The following is a 21,860-nucleotide window of genomic DNA, read 5'->3' as shown; positions in this document are numbered from 1 at the left end:
CTTGAATAATGAAGAAACATTCAAACAAGCACCAGCAACTAAGCTAAAAATCCTGTTGCTGTTTCCTTTACTGTTCCACTCCAGCCGGTAGGCGGCGGTAAAGGCTTTATGTTTGCCGTTAAACAGCCGTTAAACATCAAGAAGGAGGACCGTTCAGGTTCCGTTTCCAGGGTCGTACAGTTGGCGGCTGAAAAGCGCCAAATCCAAAATTTACTTCAGTAATAACAACAATGTGCCTGGTCCTTGGGAAGGAAATGATAGCCTCCCAGTACGAATAGTTAACCGCTTCATTAACGTTAGCGTGTCAGTTTGTTCCCCGATAAAAGACTCGTTTATTAACAACATGGAGGAGCTGTTTTGCAAAGAGCTGCAGGTGAACGTGAGGTGCAGAGACTGCGAGGACAGGTGAGACGTTTTAACACACACCTGTCGATATAGCTACAGACGTTTTAACCTAACTCTTACAAAGATAAAGATTTAAACTTCTGTATCATAACCTAGGCGATGTAACATTACTCTTAGCTTAGCTAGCTACAGGTGTTTTAACATAACAAACTTAAACCTATATTTCAGACGTTTATTGATATGACTCTGGCTTAGCTTCAACTGTTTTAACAGAACTCAAACCTAGCTAACGTTAGCTTCATATCTCAATGACTAAAACATGTATTCATGTTGCAATACAAACATAATATTTTATGTAGAATAATGATTGTTAGTGTTGGTTACTAACAATATTGACAGACACATTCATTCAGCCTACAGATGACTAGTCCTCCAGAACTTTCTGGGAAATAATGAATTAAATGGGTTCATTTCAATTATCTTCAAATGAACAACCAAAACAAGTGCATGATATTGACTTATTGAAAATACAATATAATGGACCATTGTTTAGCTATGTATCTATTGTTCCACAAAGCTAAATCCTATTTTAATACAACAATAGAAAACGTTTACTTAATATTGTAGAGACAAACATTTTTAAACCATAAACTATTGAATTTATATAATATTCCTGAAACCATTTTAGCTATATTATGCCATTCATATTAGCTAAATATATTATTCTTAGACCAACCAGAAGCTTCTGAAATAAAAATTAAAATAGAACATTAAACTTTTGACATTTCATCAGCATTTTTATGTTTCTATGAATACATTTAAAATCCACTACTAAATAGCTTAAGATTACCATGAACACTATGAAGTGAAAGTGTCAATAATATATATTTGTTGGCTTGTAGTACATGTCGCAGCATAAGAAATCAGATTGTTTAGTAGATTTTTTTTTACCAGTTTGCTGCTTAATTTTTACAGGAAAGCAAATATCCGAGTCACCATTGAGCTTCAGTTGACAAACAGTCCTGTGCACAAAAGGGTGAGTAAGAGCTTTTGCAGTTTTAATTGCATATTTTAGGACCTATGGTTTCATATATAACTTTTTGCTCATTTATAATTTATAAATCAAGTTAAAAATAAAAAAAGAGGCACAGATTACATCAAGGGGGAAATGAAATAGATTACCACCTATTAATTAATTAACATTTTTGCCAGCTTTCCTCTTATTTAATACAACAAGTTGCCTTAGGCCTTATTTGAACGTTGGTTCTGGTGATCTTACTTCATAGTTTACACCCCAGAACTCTGTTGAACTAACTTCCTGTTTTCGTTTCCTATTAGGATCTTCTTGTACGACTAACAGATGATTTGGATCCATATTTTCTTTTTAACCTCTCCATATCAGAAGAAGATTTCCAAAGGTAAGTAATTATCCAATTCTAAAAATACAAAGCTCAGTGTTTGAATGCGTTGATCCTAATCTCACTTCTGTTTTCTTTATGTCTTATTGTTTGAGTAGTTTGAAAGTCCAGCAGGGTCTACTGATAGACTTTACGTCCTTTCCTCAGAAGTTTATTGACCTGCTTAATCTTTGCTATTCTGAGCAAGTGTCCGAAAATCCAAGGTAACATCACCCTGTTCAACTTAAGCTTCTCATCATATATTGATTTGTCCTATTCATTCCATTCCAATATTAAATATAAACATTGAGATATAGACACAAATGCTGAGATTTTTTTATTACACTTTAAAGCTTCGTTTCAAATGCAGGTTTAATCTGTTGTTTGGCCAACATATTAATGATGTATATAATGAAGGTTTCAGTAAAAACAACATCACACCCCCCCCCCAGGTTTCTTCTTCACTTGTCCACTCAGTCCCCAGTGCTTGAAGGCCTTGCCTCCTTCAGTGTTGTGGAGACAAATGCCTTCAAACACCTGAACCACCTCTCCCTGCGACTCGTTCAAGGCTCCGACAAAGAGATCAAAGACTACCTGGCAGTGTGCCTCTCCTCTCTCAAGGTGGGCTCATTCAGCATTGTTCATCATCAATTAAATTAGGGCTGCACTATTTGAACCTGTTATTTTACTTAGGGTCTGTTCCAAAAAAAGATTTTTATTTGGTTAGTAACAAACGGATTGTAGGTCAGAACTTCGCTGTAGCATCACAAAACGTACACATATGGTGCTTTACAAAATATAGCGCTTACTGCGATTTGGATATCACACTAGTTCCTATTGTGATTATAATAACATTCCGATTAATTGTGCAGCCCTAAATGCAATTATAAGAGCCACATTTCATATTTATATCTGATCTAAAATTGTTATTGGCATGAAAAAATGTGTTGAATATTATAATTTAATTACACTGTTTTTGTGTAGTTTTTTTATATTGAAATATAGTTGGTTTGTCTCTTTTTGCTATCTATATGTTAGCTTTAAGTCTGCAGCTTTGGATCGTATCAAATTTTAGTGAATTAATGCTAATTTTCAGGTTTTTATTTGTATTTTGTCCCCCTACTGTGACAAGTTTACATGCTTTAATGTTCAAAAGGCTCTATTCTGATTGGTCAACCGCTTAGAGATGTCCCGCCCCTTAGCCTATGACGTACAATATGTTGGAGCGCTAGCCAATAGAAGCGCGTGTGTTACATAGTAATTTGACTATGTAACACAAGTAAACAAAAGGAGTCCAATGGAGGCGTTTCAGAGTGTGTGGAAGAGAAACTCCCTTGGGAATGTAAAACGGGAGATTTACAGCAGTTCAAGTCACCAAACGCACCACATATCCACCTGCCTGGAGCACTTTGAACAGCGCCTAGGGGCTAACTGTTAAACTAAACATCCATCACAAATGTTATCTGTGTGTATCAGGCAGAGAAGCAGGCTGTGGAGATGAAGCTGAAGAAGACTGAAGATGATCTGACCAGGCAGCTGAACTATGCTCAACAGGTGAGCCTTTTCTCATTCATACGATCATGTTGAAACTTCATTTAAATGTTAAAATGTTCCACATATTTCACACACTGGACATCAGAGATTCCTTTAAAAATTCTGGACATTAAACTTTTCAAAATGTCAATTGTTTTAGGTTAATGTTAGTGGGAATCATTGAGCAGGGTGCAGCTTAATCCTAAATTAGCCACGATGAGCGACGTTGTGTGTGAATGCTTGTCTCCTGAGCAGGTGGCACCGTGTATGGCATTCTCTGCCTCTGTATGAATGGGTGAATGCTGACTTGTATATATCAAAATGCTCTGAGGGTTCACAAGGACTGGAAAAGCGCTCAATACAAACTTCATTTTCACCACTTTTTGGAGTCATCTATGGCTCTAGCTCTTGGCACAGCGTAGGAGATGTCACTTGTATCTTGTGGTTAAATGAGCCTGCTGTTATTTTCAACAAGGTCTCATTTCTAATTGCTCTTGTTATCAAGAACTATACACACCAGGTTCAATTAATAGTATAATTGAATATATATTTAAAGGTTGATGTCAAATAAACATGGCTATGCCTCAGGAGAGGAACAGCGGGTTGCTTCCTGTTCGCATGTTGAGGGGTCTTTGAGTAGAAACTGAAATCAAAGCTTCTCCTGATGGGCACGCCCCGCCCCTCATGACAGCCGAATGGCACAACAACAGGCTTACTATGTTAATATACCTGAATTTGTCTCACAGACTCTGTCAGAGAAAACAAAAGAGTTGGACAAAATGCGCTCAGAGTGGACGAGTCAGAGCAGCTGTCTGTCCAGCCGTCATTCTCTGGAGTTACAGTCGGAGAGAGAGAAGGCTGCAGAGGTAAGGCTCCTTAGCTATGTTTCTAATGCATTAAAGGGCTCTTAATTTAAAGGGGACCTATCATGCAAAATGCACTTTGTGATGTCTTTTATACATACATATGTGTCCCTGGTGCGTCGGGGAACTCACGCAGCGCCAGAAAATAAAACCCTCTCTCTTTTTCTCCGTACCCAAGTCTTTTAAAAACGGTGGTACAACGATACAGATTTGCTCCCGATCTGACGTCAAATCGGCAGCGGACCCACAGAAAATTGCTATCAGAAACAATGCCTGACGTGTTTGGACGTAATCTCGCCTTTGTTTACATTAGCAAGCCTCGCTAACACTCAGAGCTAACCTGTACTGGAGAGGACATGTGTTTAAAAAGCAGGAAATAAAAAAAAAGTAACTCACCTTGTGATAAACCTGCAAGAGAAAAAGCATTTGAGCTCCATACTGTTTCAGAAATAATCCTTAATGTGGTTTAAACAGGATGGCGTTTTATCACAGCATAATTTAACTTTATCTCCGGTAGAATTCTGATCAGGCATTAGCTCCGCCTCCTCTTTTTTTTTTTTTCAAGCTAAGGACCCAATATCTGCGTTTCTCTAACAGGGCTTCAAAAGAGGGGTTTGAGCAGTATGAGGCATGGCTACAATGGGTGATCTGTTTGGTATTTTAAGCAAAAAACTTCACAGACATGTTTTGTATAGGTATGGCCCTACAATATATGTTTCAAATATAGCATGATAGGTCCACTTTAAAAAAGAAATGTTTTTCCTCTATCAGACATCTTGTTAATCTAAATCTGAAAAGGAAGCATGTTGATTTATTAGGGGAACATTCATTTATTTGGAATTGAACATGTTGATTAATGTTTCAGTTGCAGAGCCGGCTCCAGCAGCAGACGGAGCAGATCCGCCAGGAGCTGGAGAGCTCTCATAAGACGAGCAGCCAGCAGCTCCACGGCAGACTCACAGAGCTGGAGGCCTCCTGCAGAGAGCTCACAGAGAGGAAGTACAAGAACGAGTCTGTCATCAGAGACCTGAAGGTCAAACTAGTGGGTGCAGAAGAGGTAAAATAATGACCGGGCCCAGATTACAGAGCTTTATATCAGCAGTAACTGATGTTTTAAGGAACCCCCAGGTATCAAGTTGTGAACATGACATTGACCCACCTTTTAAAGTTCATATGGTGAAACTGTTTTGAAACGGCCTCATTTGCCACGTTTAGCAAGTGTTTGGGTCCATCTGATGAATGAATCCTATTTTCTCTCTGTTAGCTCTGTTTTCAGACTCCACCAATGTGTCCTTGCTGTCTCTGAGGAACTGCACACTCCTAAAGCAGCCTCCCCTCTCCTCTGTCATCATCCTTTTGGACCTGTCTGCTGCATTCGACACGGTGAACCATCAGATCCTCCTTCGCACTCTCCAAGAACTTGGAGTTTCAGTTACGGCACTTTCCCTCCTCACCTCATACCTCAAAGACCGCACCTACAGGGTAACTTGGAGAGGGTCCGAGTCCGACCCTTGTCAATTAACTACAGGGGTCACTCAGGGCTCTGTTCTTGGTCCCCTGCTCTTCTTCTTGTACACAAACTCGCTCGGATCTGTCATTAGCCCGCATGGTTTTTCATACCACTGCTACGCTGACGACACCCAATTAATTCTGCCCTTTCCCCGCTCAGAGACCCAGGTCGTCGCACGCATCTCTGCTTGCCTAGCAGACATCTCTCGGTGGATGTCTGCTCATCACCTCAAGCTCAACCTTGACAAGACCGAACTGCTTTTCCCTCCGGGAAAAGATTGTCCCACTCTTGACCAAACAATCAACATCGGCACCTCTGTTGTTTCCCCAACTCAGACTGCAAGGAACCTGGGTGTGATCCTAGATAACAAACTGTCCTTCACTGCAAACATTGCTGCTACAACCCGCTGCTGCAGATACACGCTTTACAACATCAGGAGGATACGTCCCCAGCTGACCCAGAAATCAGCGCAGGTTCTGGTCCAGGCTCTCGTCATCTCACGCCTAGACTACTGCAACTCCCTCCTGGCTGGTCTACCTGCATGTGCCATCCGACCTCTGCAGCTCATCCAGAATGCAGCGGCTCATCTGGTCTTCAACCTTCCAAAATTCTCCCACACCACGCCGCTCCTCCGCTCCCTTCACTGGCTTCCGGTAACTGCTAGAATCCACTTCAAGACACTGGTACTTGCGTACCATGCTGGATGCTGGATCTGGCCCTTCCTACATCCAGGACATGGTTAAACCGTACACCCCAGCACGTGCACTCCGCTCTGCATCAGCCAAACAGCTCGCTGCACCCGCACTGCAAGGGGTCCCAAGTTCCCATCAGCAAAAACACGTGGGTTTACTATCCTGGCTCCAAAATGGTGGAATGAGCTCCCCATTGACATCAGGACAGCAGAAAGCTTACACATCTTCCGGCGCAGACTGAAAACTCATCTCTTTAGACTCCACTTCGAGCGATATAAATACTAACAGAGCACTTATATACTAATAAAGGACTGGCTTATCTAAAGCCAGTTGAGTAGCACTTGAAATGTTTGGCTCTATGAAACCTGATGTACTTATATGATTCTGTTTTCTTCAAGGTTGTATCTTCCTGGTCAAATGTACTTATTGTAAGTCGCTTTGGATAAAAGCGTCAGCTAAATGCAATGTAATGTAATGTGTCTTAAGCTGCTTCATAAAAAAGAGCAACAGAATGAAAATGCAGGTGGTGTTAAATAAGAAAGTCAGTTCTTCAGTGCGGAAATTGTGGGGAGATTCCTTAATAGAGCAGGCATTTTGGGCAGTGATGTGAGAGCCAGTCAAAAAAGTAAATGCAGCCTATGCAACTTACAGAAAGATTAGGTTTAGTTAGAGATAAAAGCACTATACAAAAAAGAAAGTAATGGCAATGGTGGCTCGATCGCGACTTGGGAAGAACATAAAGGCTGAGTTGAAAGATGTTCTTGGTCTGAGCAAGAGAGGCGAAAGGACAATCCATACTTCCAAGTGTTGGCATTGCGTCTGGTGTGATTCCCCTGCAGATGGTGTCTAGTCAAAGGAATAGTGATTGTCATTGATGATGATGCCGCTCTGTGTGCAGGAGTGCCAGCGGTCCAAGCAGCAGGTCCTGTCTCTCAGGAGGGAGAACGGCACCCTGGACACAGGGGTCCACGACAAGGAGCGTGTGGTGAGCCAGCTGCAGATGAGGGTGGCTGTTCTGGAGCAGGAGATCAAAGATAAGGAGCAGCTCATGCGGCGCACTAAAGAGGTGCTGGAAGCCACACAGCAGCAGAAGGTAAGAGCTTCTTCAAATTTGTCCTTTTACAATCTCTGTTAAAGACCAGACTAACTTAGCGCTCCTCCTGGGTTATGATTGTCTCAAGGTTCGCTGCACTTTATCATTTGAATTAATTTCTTATTTCATAGTTTTTTATCTTTGATTTGATTTTTGATTTGATTAATCTGTGCTGTCCTGGTTTTCATCCTAACCCTGTTGCTGTTTGAACTACTACTATTTCCCCACGGGGATTAATAAAGGTCCATCTTATCTTATCCAATACCCATGCTCTTTATCCCATGCCAGACAACAATTAATGCTAAACATTAAAGGTCCCATGCCATGCTTTTCCGGTTATTACCCGTCCCCTTGTGTGTTATGAAGGGTTTTATCCATGTAAACGGTCTGCAAAGCCACAAACCCTCAAAGTACACCCTGTAGCGAGTAAAACTCTAACACAGAAAAGACCTGTCTATGCTGCCCCAGAACGCCTCGTTGGAGATTTCCCTTTTTCCATTGTTTTCTTCCGGGAACCAAGTGACGTAACGACGACCCAATGGACCAATCCGTGGAGCTCCTCACACACACACACAGTCTCTCAGCGGCAAAACTGTGACGCACTGGGGGGGGGGGGGGGGGTGCTAGTGGAGCCTCGGAGCGGCAAATCTGTGGCGCTCTTACACTGTAGGTGCGCCGCGTTTGGGGCTGAGGGGGGCGTGCGGGTGCTAGTGGAGCCTCACAGATGCAGCACCCCCCCTTCCCGTGTCCATGGTGCTCACGCTGAGTTCAGGCTAAGTTTCGAGATGTCTCGCTGTCTCGGCTGCAACGTCCCGCCAACAAGGCACCCAGACCCCACACAGCATTCTAATGTGTCTGTCATTACTGGTGACATTTTCTGTTTGCCTACGCCATTGTAACACATAATCACTGATGTTCCGCTTTAACGGTGGTGGACTCATCAGAACAGAGTGGGTGAGCTGACCAATCAGAGCACACTGGGCTCCAACAAGCCGTGTAGGACAGAGAATGAATAAACATACTATACAGAGATGCTGTATGAGAAACCAATGTGATTTTGGAACATCGAACAATTTAAATCTATTCTAGTATACCTCAACAATGGAATTATGATCAGTAGAAATGGCCATGCATGGGACCTTTAAGCGAAGTACATGGGAGATACCAACCGCTACATCTACATGGGCCTCTGTCACCAACATGATTATGGTCTTTCAGAATAATTGAACATTAAACCAAACAACAAAACAAAAAAATGGCAAAACATTATTTCCCCTTATATTCTACTTTTTACAGCACTGCACTTTTTTTGACATCTTGAGTTACTCTGCCTGTTTAAATAAATCAAAAATAAATAAATATCATTATTTATTTCTAATAAACTATTAACTGAAATTCCCATATGATGGTCTTTTATTGAGTAATACCTGGTACTAAACACACAATTGGTTGAAAAGGATTTACTGACAGTAAGAGGAGTATAGAATAACACCATATGGATATTTTGCTCATATAATGTATCTTTTTTGTTATTTTCCAGGAATCAATGGAAGAAAATGCTGAAAGTAAAGAACTTCACAATAGGAAACTCGAGGCCACAGTGAAATCTCTTTCTGAGGAGCTGATAAAAGTGAGTGAGGCTGCAGGCTGAACACATGAAGGAAACACTGTTACCCCACCATCAGCATCAATATCCTTGTTTCCACAGCAACACGCTCCTACTCTCAACACTGAGCCTAACCTCATTGATTTAAATGGGCTGCACAGAGTAACAGAATCACTTCTGTACCTTATAAACTGAGTGTATAACTGCACCTTGTTCTGTCCACTTTCTTACTTCCTATTTCTTTGAACCCAGGCTAATGGCATCATTAAGAAGCTGCAGGGCGAGGTTCGAGGCCTGGTTGGAAAAATTAAATTAAAAAACACTGTGACCGTGTCACAGGAGAAGGTCCTCCAGGACACATCAGAAAAACTCCAGAGTGTTGAAAAGGTTCTGCAGAGCACTCAGCAGCAGCTCAGCAGCAAGGAGGAGCAGGTCTGTCTGAGAAGTCTTTCAGAACGCTGTAAACGGCCTCATATATTATATACACATGTACATGCATAGCTATAAGGAATTATGTCAACCAAAGAATGAACAAAGATTAAAAAAACTAAAATATTCTTGATGAATGAAAGAAAAAGGGGTTGTGTTTCACAACAGTAGAGCTATATGTAAAATAGATTGATTTAGTGACGTGTAATAGAATAGTCCAATACCACTTTAGTTTCTTTTTGTTAGCTGGTATCAGAATTAATTATCCAAGTGGGGTTTTGCGACAGTTGCTCTATTTTAGGATTACAAAAATAAAAGATTAAAATAACAGTATTAATATAACATAAGAGGTTAATGTAAGAAGATTAAATACAATTATTTATATAAACATAACAAATACTGAAGCAAAAATGTCCAATCAAAGATAAAAAGAATCAAAATAATTATATAAAGTAGAAATGTGCACATAATAAGTATGTGTACAGAGTAACAATATGTACTGTGATGTGCCAATAAGATAATAATTATGAATTGCATACTGTATTGCATTGGATAAAAATGTTATTATTTGATATCGGCAAATATCACAATGTGTTCAAAGAATGGATGTTGTATTGTGATCAAATCTGCAATACACACCCCTACAGTTTACACATTCTCACACCTTTTGCAGAATAAAGAACTTGAAGGATTTTCAAACACAAGTATTAGAAAACAAGCAGCTCACTCTAAAATGGTAGCCTTTATTTACATGTTGCTTCTATAACACTAATGAATGAGTAATGTTATTGGCTTGAGACTGAACAAACGTTCCGTACACCTCTATCTATAAAATATCTAATAGTGATAATCACACATAAGGTGGATTTTCCTCCCCCTTTTTTATCTCTATCATTCTAAATTGTATACCTTTTTATCTTTTGAATCATTGTTCACTTGAAAGGAAATTGCAGATTGGTGCCTTTTTTTATCTTTGCATTCATTTGTTGGAATAATGTTAGTGCCTTGTCTATGTATATGAAAAGAGCCACAATAGCTCTTTAAGTGTAATTCTTGATACAAATGTTATTCATATATTTCAGGTTTCAAAACTGAAGGAGCAGCTGGAGACGACAGTACAGAAGCTCAATGAAAGCAGAGAGGTGTTGAAAACCAATGAGAATGGTGAGGAAGCTTTCCTCCCATTTCAACGATGAACTGCCATCCATATAATGTCTAAACTTCTTAGTGCATCAGTTTTTAGACATTTTCATATACACATTCTGTTTGGAATCGTACTTTGCCACGTTTTTTCTCATAGAAATGTCCAGTTACCTCATCAGAATCTATGTTTTTATTGATGTTAGCTGCTGTACACATGATGTGGCCTACTTATGTTGCCAGCTCATGTGTGGATTATCAGTTTTATTGGGTTTAATTGGCTGGCAGTTTAAAGATAAGTGGGCTTGTCCAAACAGCTAATCGTCTAACAGTGGGAGAATCACAACTCCTTGTCTCTGTTACCTTTTGTTCCCCTCACAGTTATAAACTGGCTCAACAAGCAGCTAAATGAAAAGCAGCTCTCCAGAAAGCCCCAGTCTCCTGAGTGTATGAACACCCCTTCACTTCTATCCACAGCACCAGCCCAGAGGGTAGGAGATGCTTGTACTTTTAAACAAAACAAATTAAACTTTACCCACAACTTTACAACATCTATTTAAAAATGTCAGGGCCACATGCCACAGTTGAAAAAAACAATATTCCATCTTTTTTTAATTAGAAAAATTCCAAATAATATATACAGGCAAGGTACAAGAAAACAAGGCTAGTTGAAGCTGGAGGGCAGAAAGCATAGCTTCTGAAAGAAATAGCCCTCCCGTGAGTTATGCAATTACATCGTCTTTGTCAAAGACGACAAATCTTATCGGGATATTGCTACAAACGTTATGATAAATAGGATTGAAATGTTTATACTAGATATGGGAACAATTAATAGAATATTCGAAATTATTCAGGTATTTGAATAATTATTCAGGTATTGGAATATGAGTTATGAATATTTTAATTTTATTTAAAAAGAAATTGGGAGGGATGCCTAAGTTGATTACATATTATCAAATTGAATAATTCAATGTATACGACAGTGCCATAGCTAAATGTGTTAGGTCTAAAGGTGTGTTTTGCTCCGCTCACCGGTCCCTCACAGTGGGCAGAGCTGCAGGTGCTGGTCTCTCTCTCTCTCTCGCGTCCAGTTATACTTCACTCGCGTTTATGTCCAAATCCATCAGATCTAGCTAGTTGTAGCTAATGATATGGCTGCTGCCCCTCCCTACACGCAGATCACGCAGACTCGAACCTCATCTTAGGCCCAAATGCGGCGCAAATGTGCTCCGCAGCCGTTGCAAGGTTCCGGCGCTAACAGTTGATGAGCGTGCTCCCACGCCCCTGTCAACACTTGCGACACATGAGTGGCCAGCCTAAACAACAATAAGCGCTGCTTGGTAACCGTGTGTGGCGGCAAAGTACATAGACATTTTGACTGGAGAGATTTAGTTTTGCCGGTATTCAACATATTTTACCAGTCATAGTCCGGTAATTATTTACACTCTAACGGAGAGTCCTACAAAACAGACATGGCGTCAAAAAGGAGTAATGTGTGGAAATATTTCGACCAGGTTAGTGAGTGCGGTGTAGAACTATGCCAAATTAAACGTATAAATGCATGCTATACCTTGCGATACCCGCAACCTCCCGTTCCAGCTGAGAGGGTCTTCTCTACAGCTGGCCTGATTGTGAATCGCCTCCGCACCCGTATCTCCCCTGAGCATGTAGACATGCTATGCCATTGAATAGCTGCATTCTGTGCATATAGGCCCTGTTATAGGTTTTTGATGTTTTAAGCATGAAAGCTGTAGGCCTATAGCTGTCAAACTGTGATCACCAGTTCAATACATTTGACAAATTTGACTTGGTTTCTATATTTATTTAAACATGTATTTTTTTTTTTCCAAAAAATTTGAAAAAAATGTTGGAACCTTTTTTTTTACCCCATTTTTTTTTTATAGGATATGTACATTTCGGTTAACCGTTTTTTTGGGGGTTGAATATTCGAATATACATTTGCTTTCAAATTCCCATCTCTAGTTTATATATATATATACAGTTTGTGTATATATATACAGTAGCAAGAAAAAGTATGAACCCTTTGGATTTCTGCATAAGTTGGTCATAAAATGTGTTCTGATATGCACGTTTGAAGTTTGCAAAAGAGTACCTGGATGTTCCACAGCACTACTGGCATAATATTCTGTGGACAGATGAAACCAAAGTTGAGTTGTTTGGAAGGAACACACAACGCTATGTGTGGAGAAAAAAAGGCACAGCACACCAACATCAAAACCTCATCCCAACTGTGAAGTACGGTGGAGGGAGCATCATGGTTTGGGGCTGCTTTGCTGCCTCACGGCCTGGACGGATTGCCATCATCGACGGAAAAATGAATTCTCAAGTTTATCAAGACATTTTGCTGGAGAACTTAAGGCCATCTGTCCACCAATTGAAGCTCAACAGAAGATGGGTGATGCAACAGGACAACGACCCAAAGCACAGAAGTAAATCAACAACAGAATGGCTTCAACAGAAGAAAATACGTCTTCTGGAGTGGTCCAGTCAGAGTCCTGACCTCAACCCAATTGAGATGCTGTGGCATGACCTCAAGAGAGCGATTCACACCAGACATCCCAAGAATATTGCTGAACTGAAACAGTTTTGTAAAGAGGAATGGTCCAAAATTCCTCCTGACCATTGTGCAGGTCTGATATGCAACTATAGGAAACGTTTGGTTGAGGTTATTGCTGCCAAAGGAGGGTCAACCAGTTATTAAATCCAAGGGTTCACATACTTTTTCCACCCTGCACTGTGAATGTTTAAGTGGTGTGTTCAATAAAAACATAAAAACATATTGTTTGTGTGGTTTTAGCTTAAGCAGACTGTGTTTGTCTATTGTTGTGACTTAGATGAAGATCAGAACACATTTTATGACCAATTTATGCAGAAATCCAGGTAGTTCCAAAGGGTTCACATACTTTTTCTTGCAACTGTGTGTATGTATATATATATATATATATATATATATATATATATATATATATATATATATATATAATCATTCTAAATTGTATACCTTTTTATCTTTTAAATCATTGTTCACTTGAAAGGAGCAGCTTGGTGCCTTTTTGTCTTTGCATTCATTTGTTGGAATACTAATATACCGTTTTATATATATATATATATATATATAAATCTTATTTTTAATTCTAAAAATACTTATTAATGGTTAACTGAAGCAATGCAAGTCCATTTTAGAATCTGTGGTTGGTGTAATCTTATAATGAGCCAGTTCTTGATGAGAAAAAATACATAACATATCTTGTGTGATTACACCGCGTACAGCAGTTAAAAGTGTGTTGTGTGTCTTTGTGGGTGTGTGCTTACAGGCACAGTTTTACCCTCAGACTGGCAGAGCTGCTGCTGATGTCACGCCTGCTGAGCAGCGATCAGTGCAGGAAGCCATCAGACACACGTGAGTACTTCCTCTGCAAAGACTGCACAATGTATTTCGCTTAAAAAAGACCTAGCATACAGTAGTGCAGTGATGACGTAGCTTTGTATGCCGACCCGGAAGAAAGCAATACAAGGGCTCCCTCGACAAAAAGCAATAGTATTTTGGAATATTGTAGAAAATAAGATGTCAATTACAGTAATCCTACCGAGATGAAACAAAAGTATGGACTAGAGCAGGCATCCTCAAAGTCCGGACTCCGATCCGGACCGAACCACAACTGTCTCTGGACTCTGAGCAAATTACACTTTTCATATGTATTATCTGTGTTATCTGCAAGACATCGCCACAACGCAACTAGTCAAAATTCTCCGCTATGTCCACTGCAAACAGCGCCTTTGCTTGTACGACTGTTCCACTGTCTGTGTGTGTCTGTCAACGCATTGGTCCAATCACATTCAGCATCCCGTCAGCGTTTTTTCCCCCCACCAACAGTAAGCGAATCAGAGGCACACAGTAGGGCGGGTCTTCGCGGAATGAGGGTGGGAAAAATGAGTGTGTGTTTAAAAAAAGAAAAGTCAGAGTGAGAGTTAACAGCTCATCTACTTGCATCTGTACGTGTGTAAATATATTTTTTTCTTTGTGGGGGTCTGCCCCCAAAAAACTGTTTTAAGTCCTGAGAAAGTCAAATAAGACTGTGTAAAACTACACTGCCCAGCCAAAAAAAAGTAACCACTTTGATTTAACTGGCCAGTAGGTAAGAACTTTCCACTGGATAATAACCGAGTATAAAATAATGCATGACTGAAGTGATGGAGACCATGTGAAGGCAAACAAAAAGAGGAAATAACAGGTCAAATCAAGCAAATCCCCCTCTCAGATTCCACAGCAACCAGAAGAACATAAATACTGGCTGGTGATTTGATTAATCAGCTTTGTGATGGAATACGAAATGCACAGTGCATGTCCTTAGCTTTGGATGAGTCCACTGACACCACTGACGATGCTCAGTTGCTGGTGTTTGTGAGTTTTTATGATGAGGCAAAGGGAGAGTTTGTTGAAGATGTGTTGGGCCTGACCAACCTCAGTGGACACACAAGGGGGCAAGACATTTATAAAGCAATAATGGGAATGCTGAATGAAAGAGGGTGCAGCGGCCTTTATTCATAACTGCGCAGCTCTTACACTGCGACTCCTGAGGGATCAAGCACAGACACAACAACAATGAAAACTGCTGCATACAGATTATTTTAGGTTTTGCAACCTCGTGTTAAGAATCTTGTTGCAATTGTTTAAAAGCTTGAATGACTGTAATAAACAGAATTTTCTCTTATTGAATTATTATTTTTTGGACCTTTTTAAGATTTGTATTTGAGTAACCCTGGACTAGAATTTCAGCATTGGCTAAGGACATGACAAAAAGCAGTTTTTGTCATGTCCTTAATGTGATTTTTAAACAGATCTGGATCGAATATAACTCCAAGATTTTTGGTGAATGGACTTTGTGGATGGTTGAACCAGCTACGTTCAGGCTGAGGTCGCAGAATTTTTCCCTGATATGTTTTGGACGAAGAAGTAACATTTCAGTTTTTTCTGTGTTTGATTGGAGGAAGTTGGATGACATCCATAGTTTGGTTTATTTTATGCAATTTTCGACTTGTGTCAGTTGATGAGTTGTCCTGCTTAAAGCCCCTGTCACACTGTCCCGATATTGACACCAGATGGACACACGAATATGGAATTGTGAATTTCGCACGAAGATTGCCCCGAAGTTGGTCAACAGCCAAGTGACAGCCGAAGCAAGTACGATGCCTACAGAAGGCCACACGATGGCACCACACACGGAAATATGGTCGTAGACTTTACTGATGATTTAGAATGTATCCAGACTCAACGTAAGAGCTTTTGCCTCTTCAAGGGGTGCTAACATTTAAACATACATTTGATTCTTTACTTTCTCCGTCTTTATATGTAGATTAGAAGATATTACTTATCTCCGTCATGTTGTTTCCATAGCAACAACAACTTCCTGTCAACAGCGTAAACTCGCCTTCAAAATAAAAGCATTTAAATAAAACAGGAAGTTAACCTAAATTACATTCAAGACATACAACTGCAACGACAGTAACAAAAACAATGTAATATCCTTTTCAGTTTCACAGAACACAAATTGTGTTATTTACATAATATGTTTACATGATTTTGTTGTGCATTAAATGCAATCTCGATGTCATCGTACTATAATACGATGGCTACACAACGGCATTGCGAGGGCTTCACCTAGTCGTGTTGCCTTCCTAAGACAATTGGGCAGCTTCTTGTTTCCTTCTTATTGTCTTCGTGAGGCGAAAAATGCCCGATGGCACCGATGATCAGACGAAGATGACACAATTTGACAAGATGCCCTCACGAGTGCCTTACGAAAGGCAAAATGGACATACAAATTCAACATGAAAATGAACCTTTTCAAGGTCCTTCGGCAATATTTTGGCATGCCAAAGATTTTGCCACCGCTCACGAAGTTGCTGCCAGAGCCTGAGAAACTCCACCGGCGGTCATATAATGGCTTAAGACGCCCTCACGAATGGCCCGATGTTGTTACGATCAGAGCCGAATTTGAGCATTTCCTTTATCGTGTGTCCATCTGGTGTCAATTTCGGGACAGTGACAGGGGCTTAATGGAAATGTAGAGCTGAGTGTCATCGGCATAAAAATGGCAACCTAATTGATCATTATTAATTATTAAACCGAGAGGAAGCATGATGATTGAAAAAAGGATGGGGCCAAGCACAGAACCTTGGGGGACACCATAGTTCACTTTAAGCTTTTCAATCTAATGAATAGCTCACATTAGGCTATGAAGGACCTTGATCAGTCTCATGACTTCACGTCACCAATGCTAAGCTAAGGGTGGCTAATGTTCACAGTGATGATGTTAAGTGGTTTCATTTAGTCACTTGTTAGCAACTGCTGTTTTTACGAAATATAAAAGCTTCAGACTTTAACCAATGAGGTATTTCCTGACACATTTATAGTCGTAGATCATAATGCGTAAATCTCTTTACAGGGTGTCCGCGGGGTCTTAAAAAGTATTAAAAGTAGATAAATCAATTTAGCGAAAATTAAGGCTATTAAAAAGTATTAAACGGCATTTTCCAAGGTATTAAGAAGGTCCACAGCAACGACAACATGAAACACCCTTTAATTGACTGAAACGAGGGGAAACCCCCTCAAGGCGGCCCCATGCATAGCGCGCCGTAAAATGCTGCTTCTTATTTTAAGTTTCGTTGCCTTGCTCCACTCTGTAGGGGGGGGGGGGGGGAGGGGAGAGAGTCTGTCGATGGGGATCAAAACTGTCCGGTCCCACACGCTAAGTGCTAGCCAGAACGTTTCTGAATGGTTAGTTGACAACATACTTGTCAACCCTCCCGATTTTTGCGGGAGACTCCCGATTTCATTGCCCTCTCCCGGTTTCCTCCCGGGGTCATATTTCTCCCGCATTTCTCCCGATTTCTGACAAAATCAGATTTACACACGACTGTTTCCACTCGGACTTTAATACAGCTACACCATTATTTGGTTTCCATGGTAACACGTCTCTTTAGTAGCGCGCGCAACTCAAAGTCTGAGAGGGTGAGGCAGATATTCACAGAAAACAGAACAAGAATCGACAACTACTCTACTCTCTGCTCACTCGTTTCCTGTAAAATACAGGTCCAGCCCACACATATGCTTCATCAAGGACGGTGCTACAGGCCGCAAGGCAGTGCACTTACAACTACAATAAGCATGTTAATGTTAATCTAACAGCTCCGGCAATCCACTAGCAACCCCCCCCCCCCCCAATTTTGCATTTTGAAATGCTCCCGATTTCTGAGGTCTAAAGGTTGGCAAGTATGGTCGACAAGCTGTTGTCCCTATTTATTTTACTCTGTTTGTTACAATGCTTGCTACTTATTCCGTTCATATTTTGGCTAATTTGCAAGAATGCAATGTGTACAGTTTGTAACTTAGAGTTTGACCCAGCAATAAGTCTCTGAAAGGCTGGGAAAAGTTGTGTGGATAGAGGCAGAGCACAGCAGCAGCAGGCAGAGAGGAGCAGGCTGCGATACCCCCCCCCCCCCACACAGAGCGCACCCAGAGGACAGGCTGCGTCACCTCACTTTGTAACCCAGGAAAGGAGCAGGAATCCTGGGTACGTGAGTGTTAAAAGTGCATTAAACTGTTTTAATCCGACAGCCGCTGATGTGCACGGAAGTCTGTCCGTTTCGTTAACATTTGAATGGAAGGAAATCCGTCCTACAGTATATGCGAATGAGAGGTTTGGCAATGCACGTGGCCGTGGCTCATTCCCCTGATAGGTGGAGAGTTAACCAATAAGCGGAGCACCTCTTTGTGACGTAGAAAAGTGTTGAAATCTGGATCCGTTTTTTTCAGATCCGTTGCAGCACCTTTTTTAGAGATTTGGCTAAGGAGGAAAATAGAGAGGGTTGTGTTTTCTGACACTTGGTGAGTTCCCTGGAACACCGGGGACATATATTCATGTATAAAAGACGTATAAAGGTGCATTTTGCATGATAGGTCCCCTTTAAGTCCCGACTCTCCCGATGGCCAATCCGTGCCTCCCCTCACTGCACGTCGCTGACACACACTGCTGCAGTGCAGACTCTCTGCACGGAGGAGCCACGAAGGAGCCACGAAGGAGCAGCTGAATCCGGGCGATGCTGCTCCACCAAGGAAGAGACAAATGTTCACTAAGCCGAACTATATCCGGTCACAGAGATCTGCTATTTTAAAGTAAAGTCAACACATATCAACCCTAAATATAGTATATATTAAGAACGAGAAAAGTCTTAACATATATATAGTTTTTTGTAAACATGTGACAAATGTGTAAGGGTAATGACGTCAGGGCATCGTCCTATGTGCTTGGGCTCTGCCCCGGACAGCCCCGGCCCAATTTAACCCCTGTGTATTTGTGAGGGAGCTCCTACAGTGGGGCAAAAAAGTATTTAGTCAGCCACCAATTGTGCAAGTTCTCCCACTTAAAAAGATGAGAGAGGCCTGTAATTTTCATCCTAGGTATACCTCAACTATGAGACAGAATGAGAAAAAAAAATCCAGAAAGTCACATTGTCTGATTTTTAAAGACTTTATTTGCAAATGATGGTGGAAAATAAGTATTTGGTCAATAACAAAAGTTCATCTCAATACTTTGTTATATACCCTTTGTTGGCAATGACAGAGGTCAAATGTTTTCTGTAAGTCTTCACAAGGTTTTCACACTCTGTTGCTGGTATTTTGGCCCATTCCTCCATGAAGATCTCCTCTAGAGCAGTGATGTTTTGGGGCTGTCGCTGGGCAACACAGACTTTCAACTCCCTCCAAAGATTTTTCTATGGGGTTGAGATCTGGAGACTGGCTAGGCCACTCCAGGACCTTGAAATGCTTCTTACGAAGCCACTCCTTCGTTGCCCGGGTGGTGTGTTTGGGATCATTGTCATGCTGAAATACCCAGCCACGTTTCATCTTCAATGGGGTGGCTGTGACTCAGTGGATAGAGTGCTGGACTTCAAATCAGGGGGTAGCAAGTTTGAGTCCCGCTGCAGTCAGCATGTCGTTGTGTCCCTGGGCAAGACACTTCACCCCAAATTGCTCCTGTGGGGTTGTCCACAGTACTGAATGTATGTAAGTCGCTTTGGATAAAAGCGTCGAACAAACAACATGTAATGTAATGCCCTTGCTGATGGAAGGAGGTTGTCACTCAAAATCTCACGATACATGGCCCCATTCATTCTTTCCTTTTACACGGATCAGTCGTCCTGGTCCCTTTGCAGAAAAACAGCCCCAAAGCATGATGTTTCCAGCCCCATGTTTCACAGTAGGTATGGTGTTCTTTGGATGCAACTCAGCATTCTTTCTCCTCCAAACACGTCTAGTTGAGTTTTTACCAAAAAGTTCTATTTTGGTTTCATCTCACCATGTGACATTCTCCCAATCCTCTTCTGGATCATCTAAATGCTCTCTAGCAAACTTCAGACGGGCCTGGACATGTACTGGCTTAAGCAGGGGGAAACGTCTGGCACTGCAGGATTTGAGTCCCTGGCGGCGTAGTGTGTTACTTTGTTACTTTGGTCCCAACTCTCTGCAGGTCATTGACTAGGTCCCCCCGTGTGGTTCTGGGATTTTTGCTCACCGTTCTTGTGATCATTTTGACCCCACGGGGTGAGATCTTGCGCGGAGCCCAAGATCGAGGGAGATTATCAGTGTTCTTGTATGTCTTCCATTTTCTAATAATTGCTCCCACAGTTGATTTCTTCACACCAAGCTGCTTACCTATTGCAGATTCAGTCTTCCCAGCCTGGTGCAGGTCTACAATTTTGTTTCTGGTGTCCTTTGACAGCTCTTTGGTCTTGGCCATAGTGGAGTTTGGAGTGTGACTGTTTGAGGTTGTGGACAGGTTTCTTTTATACTGATAACGAGTTCAAACAGGACAGAGGAGGCTCTTAAAGAAGAAGTTACAGGTCTGTGAGAGCCAGAAATCTTGTTTGTTTGTAGGTGACCAAATAATTATTTTCCACCATAATTAGCAAATAAATTCTTTAAAAATCAGACAATGTGATTTCCTGGATTTTTTTGTTTCTCATTTTGTCTCTCATAGTTGAGGTATACCTAGCATGAAAATTACAGGCCTCATCTTTTTAAGAGGGAGAACTTGCACAATTGGTGGCTGACTAAATACTTTTTTTCCCCACTGTATATGGCATTACCCCGCTTAAGCTCACCAAAGTTTAATATATTTCATAGTTCAAAGTTTTGTCAATTGTTTTGTTTATTGGTCAAATGAGGAATTTTGAGGAGATTTACTGGAATGAAAGAGCACAGAGTCTACATAAACAAAAAAGCAGCACACTGCATTAAACCTGACCTTGACAGAGAGGTTGAAGTTAATGAGGAAAGGAGGCTTCAGTAGTCTGTCTGCACTCTGTTTAGTTGTGCTATCTTACAATCAATATAGTAAATGTGAGGTAAAGTGTGTAATGTAACCGGTTAGAACTCGAAGTTGCGATGAGGTTTTAAAATGTATGGAAAGGGCCTTAAAAGGTATTACATTTGACTTCAGGATTCCTCCATATACCCTGCTTTAGCTTGTGTTAACCACAGACCTTATTTCTATTTTCCACTGTGTTCTTCTCATCCTCAGTGGAGACTCGGGCGCTCTGGATTCAAAGTACTTTGAGAAGAGAGATGATAGCATACCAATATATGGTCTGTCGTCAAATCTTCTTTACAAAGGTGAAACTTCAAAATATTCATCATAATCTGTAAAACCTGGTCGGGAAGAATTCCAAGAAAACACATCCTTGTTAAATATTTGTACTGCCTTTATCAAAATAATCAAAACATTTGCATTTAAAAGGAATGGGATTGGAGATTGAGGTCTACTTTTTTTTTTTTTTTCAGACTTCCCTCAGCAAACAAAGCCCTCCATAGCCTCTGCTTACTTCTCTGCATCAAGCATAAGCAGATAAAGTTTCTTCTCAACCGGAGGTGGACATCAACGCAGCAAAAGCTCTCCACCCCGCTCCTGTTGGTGACCTGCTGTTGTTTTTAAGTAGTTTGTTGCTATTTTAATCCATCCATCATATTCTAATAGTTCATGTTAAAACTGTCTGAATGGTGGATCCAGTGATCATGGAGAATGTATTAAAGTCATTAAATTAAATATTAAAATGTTCCTGTTACAGTTTATTAGGTTTTCAAGTCTTTAAGTGTTTGTGTTGTTCTTTATTTTCTGTAATAAACAGTTTTTTATCCTCATTGGTGTTCAGAATAATTCCAGAGTGGTTAT

General features: G+C 40.9%; 1 protein-coding gene across 3 annotated transcripts; it reads left to right on the top strand.

Moving 5' to 3' along the window:
• Positions 1 to 127: 127 nt before the first annotated feature.
• sass6 (SAS-6 centriolar assembly protein) lies at positions 128 to 21,829 on the top strand. Of its 3 annotated transcripts, none has more exons than XM_079652958.1 (16): positions 129 to 405; positions 1,321 to 1,381; positions 1,684 to 1,763; positions 1,853 to 1,966; positions 2,195 to 2,363; positions 3,219 to 3,296; positions 4,022 to 4,141; positions 5,004 to 5,195; positions 7,239 to 7,433; positions 8,974 to 9,063; positions 9,292 to 9,471; positions 10,551 to 10,632; positions 10,990 to 11,099; positions 13,944 to 14,029; positions 21,213 to 21,304; positions 21,473 to 21,829. In XM_079652958.1, exons 1-16 carry the CDS (start codon positions 344 to 346, stop codon positions 21,538 to 21,540), a joined length of 1,779 nt encoding a protein of 592 aa, XP_079509084.1. In that variant the 5' UTR covers positions 129 to 343; the 3' UTR covers positions 21,541 to 21,829. The 3 variants fall into 3 exon arrangements, with proteins under 3 accessions (XP_079509086.1, XP_079509084.1, XP_079509085.1); XM_079652959.1 differs by having other exon boundaries at positions 130 to 405; positions 1,862 to 1,966; XM_079652960.1 differs by lacking the exons at positions 21,213 to 21,304; positions 21,473 to 21,829 and adding an exon at positions 18,590 to 18,778 and having other exon boundaries at positions 128 to 405.
• Positions 21,830 to 21,860: the final 31 nt, after the last annotated feature.

The sequence above is a fragment of the Notothenia rossii genome (genome assembly GCF_949606895.1).
Source record: "Notothenia rossii genome assembly, chromosome: 1".
In the NCBI taxonomy this organism is placed as follows: domain Eukaryota; kingdom Metazoa; phylum Chordata; class Actinopteri; order Perciformes; family Nototheniidae; genus Notothenia; species Notothenia rossii.
Note: the sequence above shows the minus strand (reverse complement) of the source record. Positions and strands in the feature narration are given on the sequence as shown.

Bases quoted from the DNA above. Each gene is read 5' to 3' on its own strand.
- sass6 (XM_079652958.1), top strand. From the start codon at position 344: ATGGAGGAGCTGTTTTGCAAAGAGCTGCAGGTGAACGTGAGGTGCAGA. The intron at 2,364-3,218 runs GTGGGCTCATTC...TGTGTGTATCAG, and splicing joins TGTGCCTCTCCTCTCTCAAG to GCAGAGAAGCAGGCTGTGGA. The intron at 3,297-4,021 runs GTGAGCCTTTTC...TTTGTCTCACAG, and splicing joins AGCTGAACTATGCTCAACAG to ACTCTGTCAGAGAAAACAAA.